The sequence below is a fragment of the Austrofundulus limnaeus genome, unplaced genomic scaffold (assembly GCF_001266775.1).
Source record: "Austrofundulus limnaeus strain Quisiro unplaced genomic scaffold, Austrofundulus_limnaeus-1.0 Scaffold160, whole genome shotgun sequence".
Classification (NCBI taxonomy): domain Eukaryota; kingdom Metazoa; phylum Chordata; class Actinopteri; order Cyprinodontiformes; family Rivulidae; genus Austrofundulus; species Austrofundulus limnaeus.
Window position 1 is genome coordinate 67,410 of NW_013952562.1, and position 12,448 is coordinate 79,857.

At 39.0% G+C, this 12,448-nt stretch overlaps 2 protein-coding genes across 3 annotated transcripts in view; one reads left to right on the plus strand and one right to left on the minus strand.

The window, feature by feature from the left end:
• tpgs2 (tubulin polyglutamylase complex subunit 2) overlaps positions 1 to 2,024 on the plus strand; it is a gene marked incomplete in the record, with an annotated part of 5,332 nt that extends 3,308 nt beyond the window's left edge. The window contains 1 exon segment of the mRNA XM_014017032.1: positions 1,102 to 2,024. Within this exon segment, the coding sequence (XP_013872486.1) occupies positions 1,102 to 1,320 (219 nt within the window).
• aqp7 (aquaporin 7) lies at positions 404 to 6,709 on the minus strand. Of its 2 annotated transcripts, none has more exons than XM_014017029.1 (7): positions 6,415 to 6,709; positions 4,910 to 5,036; positions 4,699 to 4,836; positions 4,487 to 4,605; positions 2,963 to 3,180; positions 2,727 to 2,889; positions 404 to 544 (listed from the first exon to the last, which is right to left on the minus strand). In XM_014017029.1, exons 1-7 carry the CDS (start codon positions 6,532 to 6,534, stop codon positions 455 to 457), a joined length of 975 nt encoding a protein of 324 aa, XP_013872483.1. In that variant the 5' UTR covers positions 6,535 to 6,709; the 3' UTR covers positions 404 to 454. The 2 variants fall into 2 exon arrangements, with proteins under 2 accessions (XP_013872483.1, XP_013872484.1); XM_014017030.1 differs by lacking the exon at positions 404 to 544 and adding an exon at positions 1,847 to 2,392.
• Between the last annotated feature and the right edge of the window lie 5,739 nt (positions 6,710 to 12,448).

Sequence of the window (12,448 nt, forward strand, 5' to 3'; positions counted from 1 at the left end):
GAACCAGACACGACATTAGCACCACATTTATTTCGGTAACTGTTTAAACGAGACCGATTTTCAGAAGTTTTAGATATTCTATAAGTTTTCATTGAAGAAGATTTCAACTTTAGGAGATGTTATAGAGGCATTCAACCATGGAATTTTATTTTTCCGGACTGGAAMTTTACAAGTTGAAATATATTTTTCCTGTATTGTCTCCAACTTATCATAAAAATTTGACAAAATGTGATTTGGATTTGATAGAGAAATACCCTCATTCCAGTCAGTAGCTTGCTGTTCTTTTCTTCGCTGAATGGCGCACACTTCAAGGCTTGAATAACATGGTTCCCACCATGTCGGACATGAGCATGCTCACCAAAACCAGTAGCTCCAGTTTGATCCTCAACCGAAAAACAGGGCACGGCTGATATTGATCCAAATAGGCAACAGGGAAGCTGGTACGCCTCACCCGTTAGACCAGTTGCTCCGTCCCGGCTCCCACCGCCACGCGTCCAGGCCGGCAAGTCCACCCCAGGCGCTCCGCCCAAACACGAGGGACAATCTGAGGGCCGAGGGATGGACAAGTCTTGTTGACATCTTTTAAATTAATTTGGAAATAAAACGTTTCTGTGCCGCTATATAGTCGTAAACCCTTCTGTCATGTTAGAATGAACCAGTCTGGAAGCTGGATGGGGCGGGGTGAGAAGCGCATCATTTGCATTTAAAGAGACAGCCTCAAAATGAGTTGATCTGAGACACACCTCATAAAGGGATAAGAGAGGGGCTTTTGGAGTTACAATAAGGAGGATTGTAGACCAAAGTAGGATATTTCTTCTTTAATAGGCTTGTGTGTTTTATTTAGTTGTCATATTAACAACAATCTGCAAGTATATAAAATAAACTTTAATCAGTGTTTGTCTTATTTTTGTATAAAAGTTGGTAAAATTTGAAATCACAGAGGCTTTTTTGGTGCTGGTGGTGGTGGGGTGTGAGCTTTGTGACAAAGCCTGAGTACAGGAAGCAGAATGGGTTTTTTTAGAATTTTTTCTTTCTTAATATTTTTATATACATTTGTTTCAACATGATTTTAAATGACCTGTGACCCGGTTCTCTCGGCAGCAGTGGGCATCCCTCTACCAGCCCCTGATCTTCAGCAGTGAGCTCATCCAAGCAGATGCAGCTGGAGAGCCCTTTCTGAACAAGCTGGACCCCAGCAAGGCGTTTAAAGGCAAAGCCAAAGGACCGACCCCTTCGAAGAAGCAGTCGGCTCAGTGCAGCTCAGGGTCCGCTGCCAGGGGCCAAGGCAACACTGGAAGACTCGGTGGGACAAAGCGGTGAAAGAGTTCCCGCTCAGGAACAATGGAAATGTCACGCAGCCTCACTGTCTGACCTGCATGGTTGAAAAAAATATAAAAAACTGATGGGCCATTTTTTCATTGGGTGAACTTATCCCCTCAGCTCTGAGCAGCATGAGAACAGACACATCACCAGGTTCTCTGGTGTTCTGGCTCACTTTATGTTTGAAGTTGTTACAAAATGTTAAAAATGTAAAAGAAAACTGATTATTACTGAGCTCATTGTAGCTGTCTTCCTCTGATAAAAATTAACTTACCAACCTGCCATACTTTTCAAAAAAACAAACGTAATCCTTAATACACAGGGATCTAATTACTCACTTTTGTTTATTTGTTTTATACTAAATATTAGAAAAAAGATTGTAAAGGCAGTTTGCAGCTCATTGAGTAGTACCTTTCTTTTTTAAAAGATTTTCAAAACCAGAATATGTAAAAACATAAAACTTAGTTGAGCAGAAAGTAAGAACTTGATTTTGCAAAACAAAAGCATTGAAGACATGATTTTCAGCCTCAGTGTGAAACAGTCATGTTAGTGTAATGAAAACCAAAAGTTACAGCAGACCTCATAAACTCTGTCACCACTTACTTTATGCACCTGACACAACCTGCAGTATTATTCACATTTAGCATACATATTGAGCATGTCTACTTGTACTTTAAATAATAAATTAATACTGTATTTATGAACTGATGCAAGCTACAGCACTTTTATTCATGTTGTTCCATTTCCTTCTTGTGATCTCATGCCTGATCAAACATCCAGATTTGGATTAGAAATAAGATATTTAACTGTTTTTGTCCACAGGCTGCTGTTGACAGGATTGGTGGGAATGTCCACTGACTCCTTCCTGCTGCGAGGAGCACAGCTCCTCCTGCTTTGGGTTTATTTTCAAAAGTATCCTTGCACTATATGGGGGGTTGTTWGCCACTCTTTATAGTCCCTGAAAATTCAAGGATCCTGAAGGTCCCTGACTTTGTAAACYGCTATGTGATATGTTGATGTGCTATATTTTATTTATAACACTTCTCAAGGTCACTTCTTCAGCTGCTTTTCTCTGAAAAGGATAAACACAAAATATAAGACAGCATTTGTGATTTGTCTTTTTTTTTGTACACCATTGAATTATCTTTGCTTTAAACCGTTTCATCCAAAAACGTCTCAAAACTAGCATGTAATTAAGTACAAAAAGCTCAGAGCATAATTAAACAGTTTCATTGTGAATAATTTAAATGCGTTACACTTTAAATTGTTGTCAAAGTGCCTCTGTCCCCATTTAAGCAGCTGGTTTTGGTCCATTAAATCCATCTTCCTGTCTGAGCAGCATACAGATGTTCACACAGCTGTGTAAGCTCCTATATGTTTGTATTTGTTTGAGGTTTTGCACATACATCAGCACAGTTGTTTTCTTCTTTCTTCAGGGGGATAGATTCCTCCCCCTGCCCGGACAGGGGCCGGTGGTGCAGCTCCACAAACGCCTTGTAGACCCCGGCTCCCAGCACGCCTCCGATGGGCGGAGCCACAAGGGGTACCCACCACCACCCATTTCCAGACCTGCACACGTAGAAATAAAAAGATGTTAGACTGAACCAAGATGGGAGTGCAAAACAAAATCCTTCCTTYTTACCTGAACACATCCACTCCCCAGCCCGCGATGGCCGTGAAGACCCTGGGAGCGATGTCTCGGGTGGGGTTGATGGCGTAGCCGCTGTTGCTGCCCAGAGACATGCCAATGAGGACCACCACCAGCCCCACCACAAGAGGTTCCCCGCCCCCAGCAGCTGGTTTGTTCCTCTGGTCGGACAGAGCCATCAGGCAGAGAAGCAGCATTGCTGTGCCAAAGACCTGAAACCAACAGTAAACATCCATTATTGGGAAATAAATATCTCAACACTGAAAAATACCATTAATAGCACAAGTGAATCCTATACAACATGTATATTTGAATCATTAAAATGAATGCAAAATAATTACTGAATTTGTAGATAAAGAAAGGGCTTAGTCCATGTGTCAAACTCAAGGCCCGTGGGCCAAATCTGCCCCTCGTTAACAGTTTATCTGGTCCAAAAGGAAATTTTTTTWAAAGTGAAGTAGTTTTATATATTTTTTTAATGTAAAGAGTGCATTCTTCTCGTGACGGACAGTTTTTAAGCCAAGAACATAAAGTTTGAGTTTTTCAATAATCTTTGGTTTTAGTGTGGAAACAGCAACAGAGCATCGACTTTAAGCAGCTTGTGTTGTATCTTTTACGGATTTTAAAGTTTAAAAAATTGAATTTTTTTCTTTATTTAACTGATTTGATGAATCGTAATAAAACATATATTTAAGACGTAATGAATTCAAAAGTTAACTGAGAGCAGTGGCGGATCTAGGATTTTTCTGAGTAAGGAGCTTTCAAGGGGCCACAATATTCATAGAGGGTCCAAGAATTTGTTCAGCRTCCTTGCACACAAATCGCTGGTTTTGGTATGGTGTATATATTTTACCAGTCACATGTTTAAACACTTGTAATGTAATATAACTTTAAAACAGTTTGCACAGTGAATTCTCCTTACCAGTTTGACATGCATTTTACATTACATAGATAAAATACTCTCAAACACACAGCATGTGAGAGAATCCAGCCATCATTTGTGAGTTGAAAGACTTTTTCTGCAGGATTGTTTAAATTTTAAGAAAAGAAAAAGACTTCTGTCAGCTTGATTCATGCTGGACTTCTCTATTTGGCCCATTAATGCCTCTAGTGTTGAGATGTAGAACTGCACCCAGCACCATCACTCTTGGGCAAAGGACAGATGAGTGACAGGACAGGGRCACTTCAGGAGACCAATCAAATTTCTGCAGGGGCCAATGCCCCTGTGGCCCCACCCCTAGAACTGCCTCTGTTGAGAGTAAACCTCAAGAAATAAATATGAAGAGTCTTTCTTAACTTAATCTTTTTTATATATATCTGTTAATTATGTATATTATGAACACTATATAAAACATAATTTGGAAAAGGTTGTATTTCTATAAGAATAATTTGGTATATAACATTTCTTCAACAAATATTGYTAGAGATTGACCTTTGGTTTGGACCAAGTTTTGAGTTTCGGCCCCTTGTGTAACTGAGTTTGTAACTGAGCATATTGGATTAGTACATAATGTCTACCTGGTCAATAAATCCACCCATCAAGGAGAGGTATGGTGCAGGATAGGTGGCAAAGATGCCAGCTGTGGCCTTTGGCCCAGTTACAGTCAGGTTTCCTCCACTGTAGTCAGATATGGCCTCTGTGAATAAGTTAACAGAACTATTATCGTTTTGTCTATCAGAATTAGTGCTGAAAATACAGCTCTGAGTAGACAACAGTAGCATGTCCTCACCGTAATAGACTCCATAGATTGTTGCTGCTGCAAGAAATGATGCGATCAGCTGGGCGAGAATATACAGAGGCAGCCTCTTCCACGCTAAGCGTCCAAACACACACATTGTAAACGACACAGCTCCGTTCATATGAGCTCCTGAAAGAAAGAAAAAAAATCAGGTGAAGTGTGTTTTCTATACGAGGGAATGTTCTAGGAGGGTTTAATCTACCTGAGACATTTCCTCCAACATGAACCCCCATAGCAACAGCCAGCCCGAAACCTATGTTGATGCTGAGGAAGTTTCCAAATTCCCCCTGTCCAGTCACCACCTGCGCCACACAGCCCATCCCCAGAGCCTGGATACAGACAGAAAACCCACAGTCCAGTGAGTACTGAGTGAACACAGTCACCATTAATACTATGTTCTCTCTTTAGTTTTTGTTTTCTCTACGTTTTTTGCAATCTGCTACTCTTACTTCTGCATACATTTTGCTGTTTCAGCAGCTCACAAAACTTTCTGCTTATTCAGGAGAAGKGTGCTATGATGTTTTTAGTTTTCAAGATGTTTTTTACTTATTTTACACCCGCCCCCCCATGAAAATGCACTGAGATCATTTCAGTTCGGTTAAAGACATTAATATGAATGAACATTGAATTWTGATTCAGCATACATTCTGTCCTGTTATGGTTTTCATTCTACTACTTTTAGCCACAAAAATRTTTTAAACTTCCTTGACTCTAAAAGTCCTTGTACATATTTGCATTAACTCCTCAAAACATTTTATACTTATAAATCCAAAACATTGTGACAGCTTGCAATAGGAATTTGTTAAAACTTTTTTCTATTCTGCTACTTTTGCCACTTTTATATTTTAGCTGCCCCGTTGATACTTTTAGCTTTCACCTAGCCTGTTGCTACTTTTAGGGTTGTTGTTTTTTTTTGCCTCTTTCAGCTTTAACGACTATCAGCTTCAGCAGATTTCAGCACTAAGAGTTCAAACTGCATTTGTGCAGAAAATGCAGTTCCTTTAGTTTTATAGTTATTTACAAGATGGATATTCAGTTAATAAACAGATGTCTTAAACCATCCAATTATGTTTGACACAAGGCCAAGAATACGAGTGATAAAATGATGCTTGTGGTTGCTTTTAAAGTTTTGCTCGATGAAAGAAAAACAGCTGACACTAAGGGAAAAACTGCAGGAAACTGAGTATATTTAGGTTAAGAGTCAGTGAAGTTATTAGGAAATCACCAGATTCCTGTGTGTCCTCACATTCCTCTAATCGCCATTTCCATTTTTCTTTCACTGTGCAGGCAGCAGCATTACTCCCACTCTTCTGAATATTGGTTCATTGTAACAGCTGACAGATAACATGACATTGGACACCCCCTCCATGTGGCCCACTGYCTGACCCATGGTCTGACCATTGCTCTTGTAACATTAGATTTCCTGGTTCTCCCCCTGCTACYCACCAATCAGCACACACTCACCACTCATGTGACTGCACAAACTTGGCTGTTTGTGTTTGAGGAGTGGGTCAGGTCATCAGCATAAAGAGCATTGCATTAATTATTAATAACACATCCTCTGTGAGAGGAGAGAACATCAGGACAGGAAGGTTAGCTACAATCAGAGGGGTGGATGTAAGACGTTTTCTATCAGTTTGAAATCATTTATTCTAACAAACAGTGATAAATGTGAAACATTTTATTTAACAAATGAAGGGTTCTTACCATCATCACATATGTGCATAGGAATTCAGCAAGTCCGACACGTAAAAGTTCATTCCTCAGCCAAACTTTGGGTCGGGTTACGTCCACTGTCTTCCGCTGAGAGACCCCCTGTTCCTTCATTTTTTCCCCTTTTCTTGTGTGGACAAAAGTTGTGCTTTTGATTCAGTCAAAAAGAAAAAAGTCTTCAAGGGCAGACCCTCTCCAAGAACTTATGAAGTGCTTTCCATGGCAAACAGCCTTCCTAATGCAAGACCCTTTAAGTTTCCCTCTGCTTTCTATCTCACTCTGTTTGTGGGTGTGTGCACGTCTATGTGTGTGGGTGGGTGTGGGTGTGCGTGTATGTGTGTGTAAGTTTGTATCAGTGTCTCTGTTACACAAACTTTTTTGGATTTTTCCACAACTTATAGCTTTGGTTCAACTCCACCTTCTGCTCTAAATCCACTGTCGGATCCTCCAATAGCTTTGACCAATGAGGGATTTCTTTTTTTTTTTTTTTTTTTAGAAAATCACCCTGCTGTGTTCAGCATTAGAGAACTCATTATAGCAGAAACACAATGACTGAAACTCATCAGTCACATTTAGACCCTGTTGTGTATTTCCCTCCATGTAAAGTCGACTTTTTATCTATAAGCTCTTAAAGGAGCGTAAAAAAGGCAACATAAAGCATTGATTAAAAGTCAGCTTCAAAGTCTCACAATATTTGAACTTTACATTTTAAATTTTTAAAGGGGCAATATCATGTAAAATCAACTTTTTTGAGTTTTATGTCATGCTATAATGTTATACTCTCATAAAAAAACATGCCCAAAGCCTTGCTCTGACTCATTAATGCGTGTTTGAGAAATCCTGCAGTGTTTTTAGGAAGCCATGCTGAGGAGCAAAACGACAGGTGTGGACCAGAAACACCTTTTGGTACCAGAAACGCCCCTGGGACGAGTCTTTAAGCCGAACTTCCTCATCACGGAGCACACCTCCCCACCCCCACCCCACACACCCTGCCCATGACTCCTGCAACAGAGCAAAGTGAAAGTGAAACTTAAGCTGTCTGCTGCTCCTAACACTTCTTCTCACTCAGTGAAGCTCTTTTCAGATTCAAAATACCTTTGAGGAAATGTATTTTCAGATGCCAAGTAAACTGCATCATAGCACACGCGCGAAACAACCACCCCTCCCACACACAAACACACAAATACACACACAGACACGCACTGAAACTTACGGGACGGAAGCGGAAGGTGGTTCTTAAAGAGACAGAGGCCAATTTCAAAGCGTTTAGAAGAGGAAGCGATGAGAAGAAAAGTTTATTTTCTATTTAAGCATAAAAGCAGCATTTTAATAACAACTAAAGGTGACATAGATACTTTTTTATGGTATAGTATTTAAACATATGCCTGAGAAACATGTGATATTGCCCCTTTAAAGTCCAAACTAGCTTTTCCCCCATATAAACACTTTTAAAAAACAGAATACAAAAAGACAACATGAGGCTTCTAACTGGGAACACCTGAAGAAATACAAGAGAAGCTTTCTCACATTTCCAATACTGCTCAGCAGTGATTTAGTTTGTTGCTCTTCTGTTGACAGGAGAAAGTTTAACAATGAAAGCTGTTTCTCTAAGATCTGGTATTCCTCTGGTGCTCCCTAGTGGCTGAGGAGGAAAACCTGTACTAAAAGTTCAAGAGATTTATATGAGAGAGAGAGAGAGAGAGAGAGAGAGAGAGAGAGAGAGAGAGAGAGAGAGAGAGAGAGTCCTGCAATTTGTCCAGCATCCTGTCAGTCATCTCCTCCAAACGGATAAGCTTTAAGCCTGCAGCAGGTTAATTCTTAATTCTTTTCAGTCTGTTATATCGTCCTTTGCTTTGATGGTGGACCACTCCAGATAGACTCACAGTTATTTGTAGTTTGACAGTATTTCTGCAGATGTCATGACTCGTTGCAGTACCTGAAGTCTGTGGTGAAAAGGAACGGAGACAGTACAGTTCCCTGGGGAGCCCCAATATTGCTGATCAGACGTTCAGACATTCAGTTCTGTAGTCTCACAAACTTGGGTTTGCTCAGCAAATAGTTGTCAGTCCATCTCACCAGGGGAGCATCTACTTGCAGGTCCTCCAGTTTGGCCTGGGCTGGATGATGTTGAAGGCATTGGAGCAATTGAAGAACATGATGCATACTGTGGTATGGGGTCAGTCCAGGAAGGAGTATGCCTTTTCAACAAGATGACAGTGTCGTCGTTTCCTGTTTTTGACTGATATGCAAACTGCAGAGGGTCTTGGGATGAGCTTGTCAGTGATCTCAGGTGAGCCAGGACAAACCTCTCAATGACCTACATGATGTGAGAGGTCATGTTTGTCAAGACATGGGGTACAGCAAAGTGGCTGGATCAGGTCTCATAATATTTTACACAGTGTTGGGGTACAGGGATGGGACACTGGAGTCAAACCTTTTGAAAACTGCTTAAATGAATTTGCTCTTTGTTCATGTCCTTCTGCTGCCCACACAGCATGTTCCTAATTTGGTTGTTCTGGAGTTTTTTTCTGCAGTTTCTTCCTAAAAATGGCTTTGCTCACTTATTCTGTATTTTCCTTTCCAGGCCATTTATTTTTTGTTTATTTAGGATCCCCATTAGCCCTTGCTGTAACAAGGGCTACTCTTCCTGGGGTCCTTAAAAAAACAAACATTACAAAAAAACAATTACAGTTACATGCACTTAATATAACATTAGTAACATAGTATATCAGTTCATAAATGTGCAATTATAACACTCTACGTGACAAAATAATTAAACAATGCTCTTTTAAAAGTTCTGACATTTGTTATATTTAAAAATGATGAAGGAAGGGAATTCCATGTTCTCATTCCTCTAAAAATAATAATCTTTTTTCCAGCATTCCGGTTGTGTTGTGGAAGAATCAAACCTTTTAAAGCATGTCTAGTATTGAACATGTGTACAGTGTGGCTAAACAAAAGTTGATTATATAAAACAGTTGGTAGCTGCAAGTGAGACAAGACAACTGCRTTAATGATTTGATGAATTAATTTTAAAGGTATATACTTCAAACATCTTTTTATAACACACAGTTGTCTTCCCATTACTGTAACAATATGCTCAATCTGCTGAGACCACTCCAATCTGCTGTCTATGGTGATACCCATAATTTCCTCTACCTGAGTAATGGCTGTGTCATTTATAGACAAATCTAATTTTGGCTGAGTCTTCAGTTTCCAATTTGACCCAAATATTATACTTTTAGTTTTAGATATATTTAAAGCTTTTTTTTTTTTCACCCATTTAACAACCTCCTTGAATTCACGGTCTAGAGTGCCGGACAGTGTGTCAGATGGACTTGACATAAATATTGTGGTGTCATTAGCATACATCACAGCCTTAGCATGCTGTAGGACAGGTGGCAGGTCATTGGTGAAAATAGAAAATAGCAAACGTCCTAAGCAACTGCCCTGTGGAACTCCACATTGCAATATTTTTGTAGTTGAAAAACTGCCATTAAAAAATACACATTGCTCTCATTGAGAAAGGTAACTAGCAAACCACCCTACAGTATGCAATGCAAATTTATAATGCCTAAGTTTATCTAACAGTAAATCATGATCTAACAGGTCAAAAGCAGAACTAAAGTCTAATAAAACAGCTCCAACTAAATTATTCTTGTCAATGGAATTTAAACAATCATCTGTCACCTGAGTTGGTGCAGATGCTGTTGAATGACCTTTAYGATAAGCATGKTGAAAAGGTGTAAATAATTGATTTACTAAATCATAATTTTCCACTTGCTCAGCAATCAATCTTTCCAGTATTTCAAGTATTGTCAACAGGCTAATAGGTCAACAGTTTGGTCCACTTAGACTCTCTGTTGTGTTTTTTCTAATTGGAACAACTTTTGCTATCTTCCTTTGCCATCTAAAATGCTGTTTTCTATACTTTTATTTAAAATATGACAAACAGGACCAGCTATACAATTTGCTACTAACTTCAAAAGTTCCCCATCAATTTCATCCATACCTCCAGGTTTATTAATATCTATAGAACCAAGTGGTGTTTCCACTTGTTTTTCTTCAAGCGAAATTTATCTTGAGCTAGTTCTTTAAGGCTTTTTCCGGACTTTGGGTTTTTTCTAAAAGGCTGAGTATGTATCTGTAATACGTGCTTGTCTAGGTTGGTAAGCAATATTGTCAGGGTAATCAGTAAGGGGATAATTAAAATAACTTGGGTGCCGGGTGGGTGTGAATAGTTCTTGACCTGTATGTTCAAAGAAAAAATTTTGGCCTGTTAAATAAATCATAGATGCGTTTTATGTATARGGGTCATTGTTGAAAGGGCCTTGAAAGACAGACAGCGGGGTTAATATCTGTTTCGGCAGACTAAACTACTAGAAAAACACCTTGAAATAATAAAAGTGTAATAAGAATGCTGTGTCCCTGAAAAGAAGTGAAGGAAAAATTAGCTGGAGATCGGCTGAGATTGTACATTTACAGAAAAACATTTATGCTTGGAACAATCTCAGTATAATTGCTATGACTTCTTACTGACAAAACTTTACTTATTTACACTGAATCGTTTCAAAAAGGGCTTGAAAACTTAAGAAGTAATAACTCAGCATTAATTAAAACTTTCTGGTGTTTTTAATTATTTTTCCTCATGTTTTAAAAATAATAATAGAACTTTTGTGAAGAAAGACCGTCCATGATTAAACAGAGGTGGGGTCCTCCGTTTTCAGCTGTCCCCCTCCTACAGCGCTGCCATTGGCAGTATCACTCCACCCCCTGTTAACAATAGGTATTAATTAGGTGTGAACGATAGCCATGTGATGTGAGTATCAGTCACCTGTGAACGATAGCCATGTGATGTGAGTATCAGTCACCTGTGAACGATAGCCATGCGATGTGAGTATCAGTCACCTGGAGGCAGGACTCAAAAGCCTGAATTTTGCCTGAAACTCTCAGACTGAAGAAGTCTCTTTGGAAGAGAGACTAAACGTTTCATTAAAGAAGAACCCGTCCAGAGGACCTATACAATTTTCTTTTCCTTTTGATTTTTTACCTGGATTACTGAGATGCATCAGGACATTCTTTAATGCTGTTATTTTGCATCATTTTATTAATTTTAAGAATACCTATTCTTAATTTAGCAACCTTGTCAATAAATAAATCCTTAAAATAATTAGCTATTTCACTAGGCTTGGTCAAGAAGGTATTATTAGTTTCCACAAACGTTGGATTTTGACTTATTGGCCATCTTTTTTTTAAGTAGTACTTTTAGGAAAGCAAATGACCTCTTTTGTAGGGATGGACTTGTAGTACATTCAGAACCCAATGTATTCAGAGACACAGTCACTTACACCTTCAGTGTCCTCACCGAGTCCCTGACATAAGCTCACAAGACAAAAGCTCACATCCTTAATAAAAAAAGAAAAAGGGTTACAAAATATACAACTTTTAGCATAGCCATATATTGCATCACATAAATGGCACAAATGATTTTTTATTACAAAGTATTATTATAAATATATGCAAGCATACTATATATATGGGATTCAAAATACTCCTTGAGCTTTCTATCCCAGWGCTCCACAGAGGAAGTGCTCCAGAGATTTCAAGTCCTGGCACAGGTTGTTGTGGCTCCACGTAATGGCAACAGTCTGCCCATTATTGGGTGAGGTACTAGGTGAACATTGTTAAGAACTTTGCATAGAAAATCCATCATTAACATAGTAACTGCTCAAGCAAATAAGCACATTGTTTAAAAAAAAAGCTGTGGAAGTGAGTGAGTGTCTTCTAGGTTAGCACTCAGTGATTCAACAGCACAGGAGAACATTTTCTCACAGTTCTCACTTAGGCCATTGTTGCCAAAAAGATCTGAGACCCGGTCACAGATCTTTTTCTTAGTTTTTAGTATTTATTCATCTCATTTTAAAAAGCAAAACATTACATACAACAAAACAATACAAATAAAATTAAATGAAAGGCAGCAGAAGAAGAAAAAGATCTTGATAGCTGCTCCTATTTACAAAAAAATATT

Bases quoted from the DNA above. Each gene is read 5' to 3' on its own strand.
- aqp7 (XM_014017029.1), bottom strand. From the start codon at position 6,534: ATGAAGGAACAGGGGGTCTCTCAGCGGAAGACAGTGGACGTAACCCGA. The intron at 4,606-4,698 runs GTGAGGACATGC...ACTTATTCACAG, and splicing joins AATCTATGGAGTCTATTACG to AGGCCATATCTGACTACAGT. The intron at 3,181-4,486 runs GTAGACATTATG...TGTTGGTTTCAG, and splicing joins TGGGTGGATTTATTGACCAG to GTCTTTGGCACAGCAATGCT.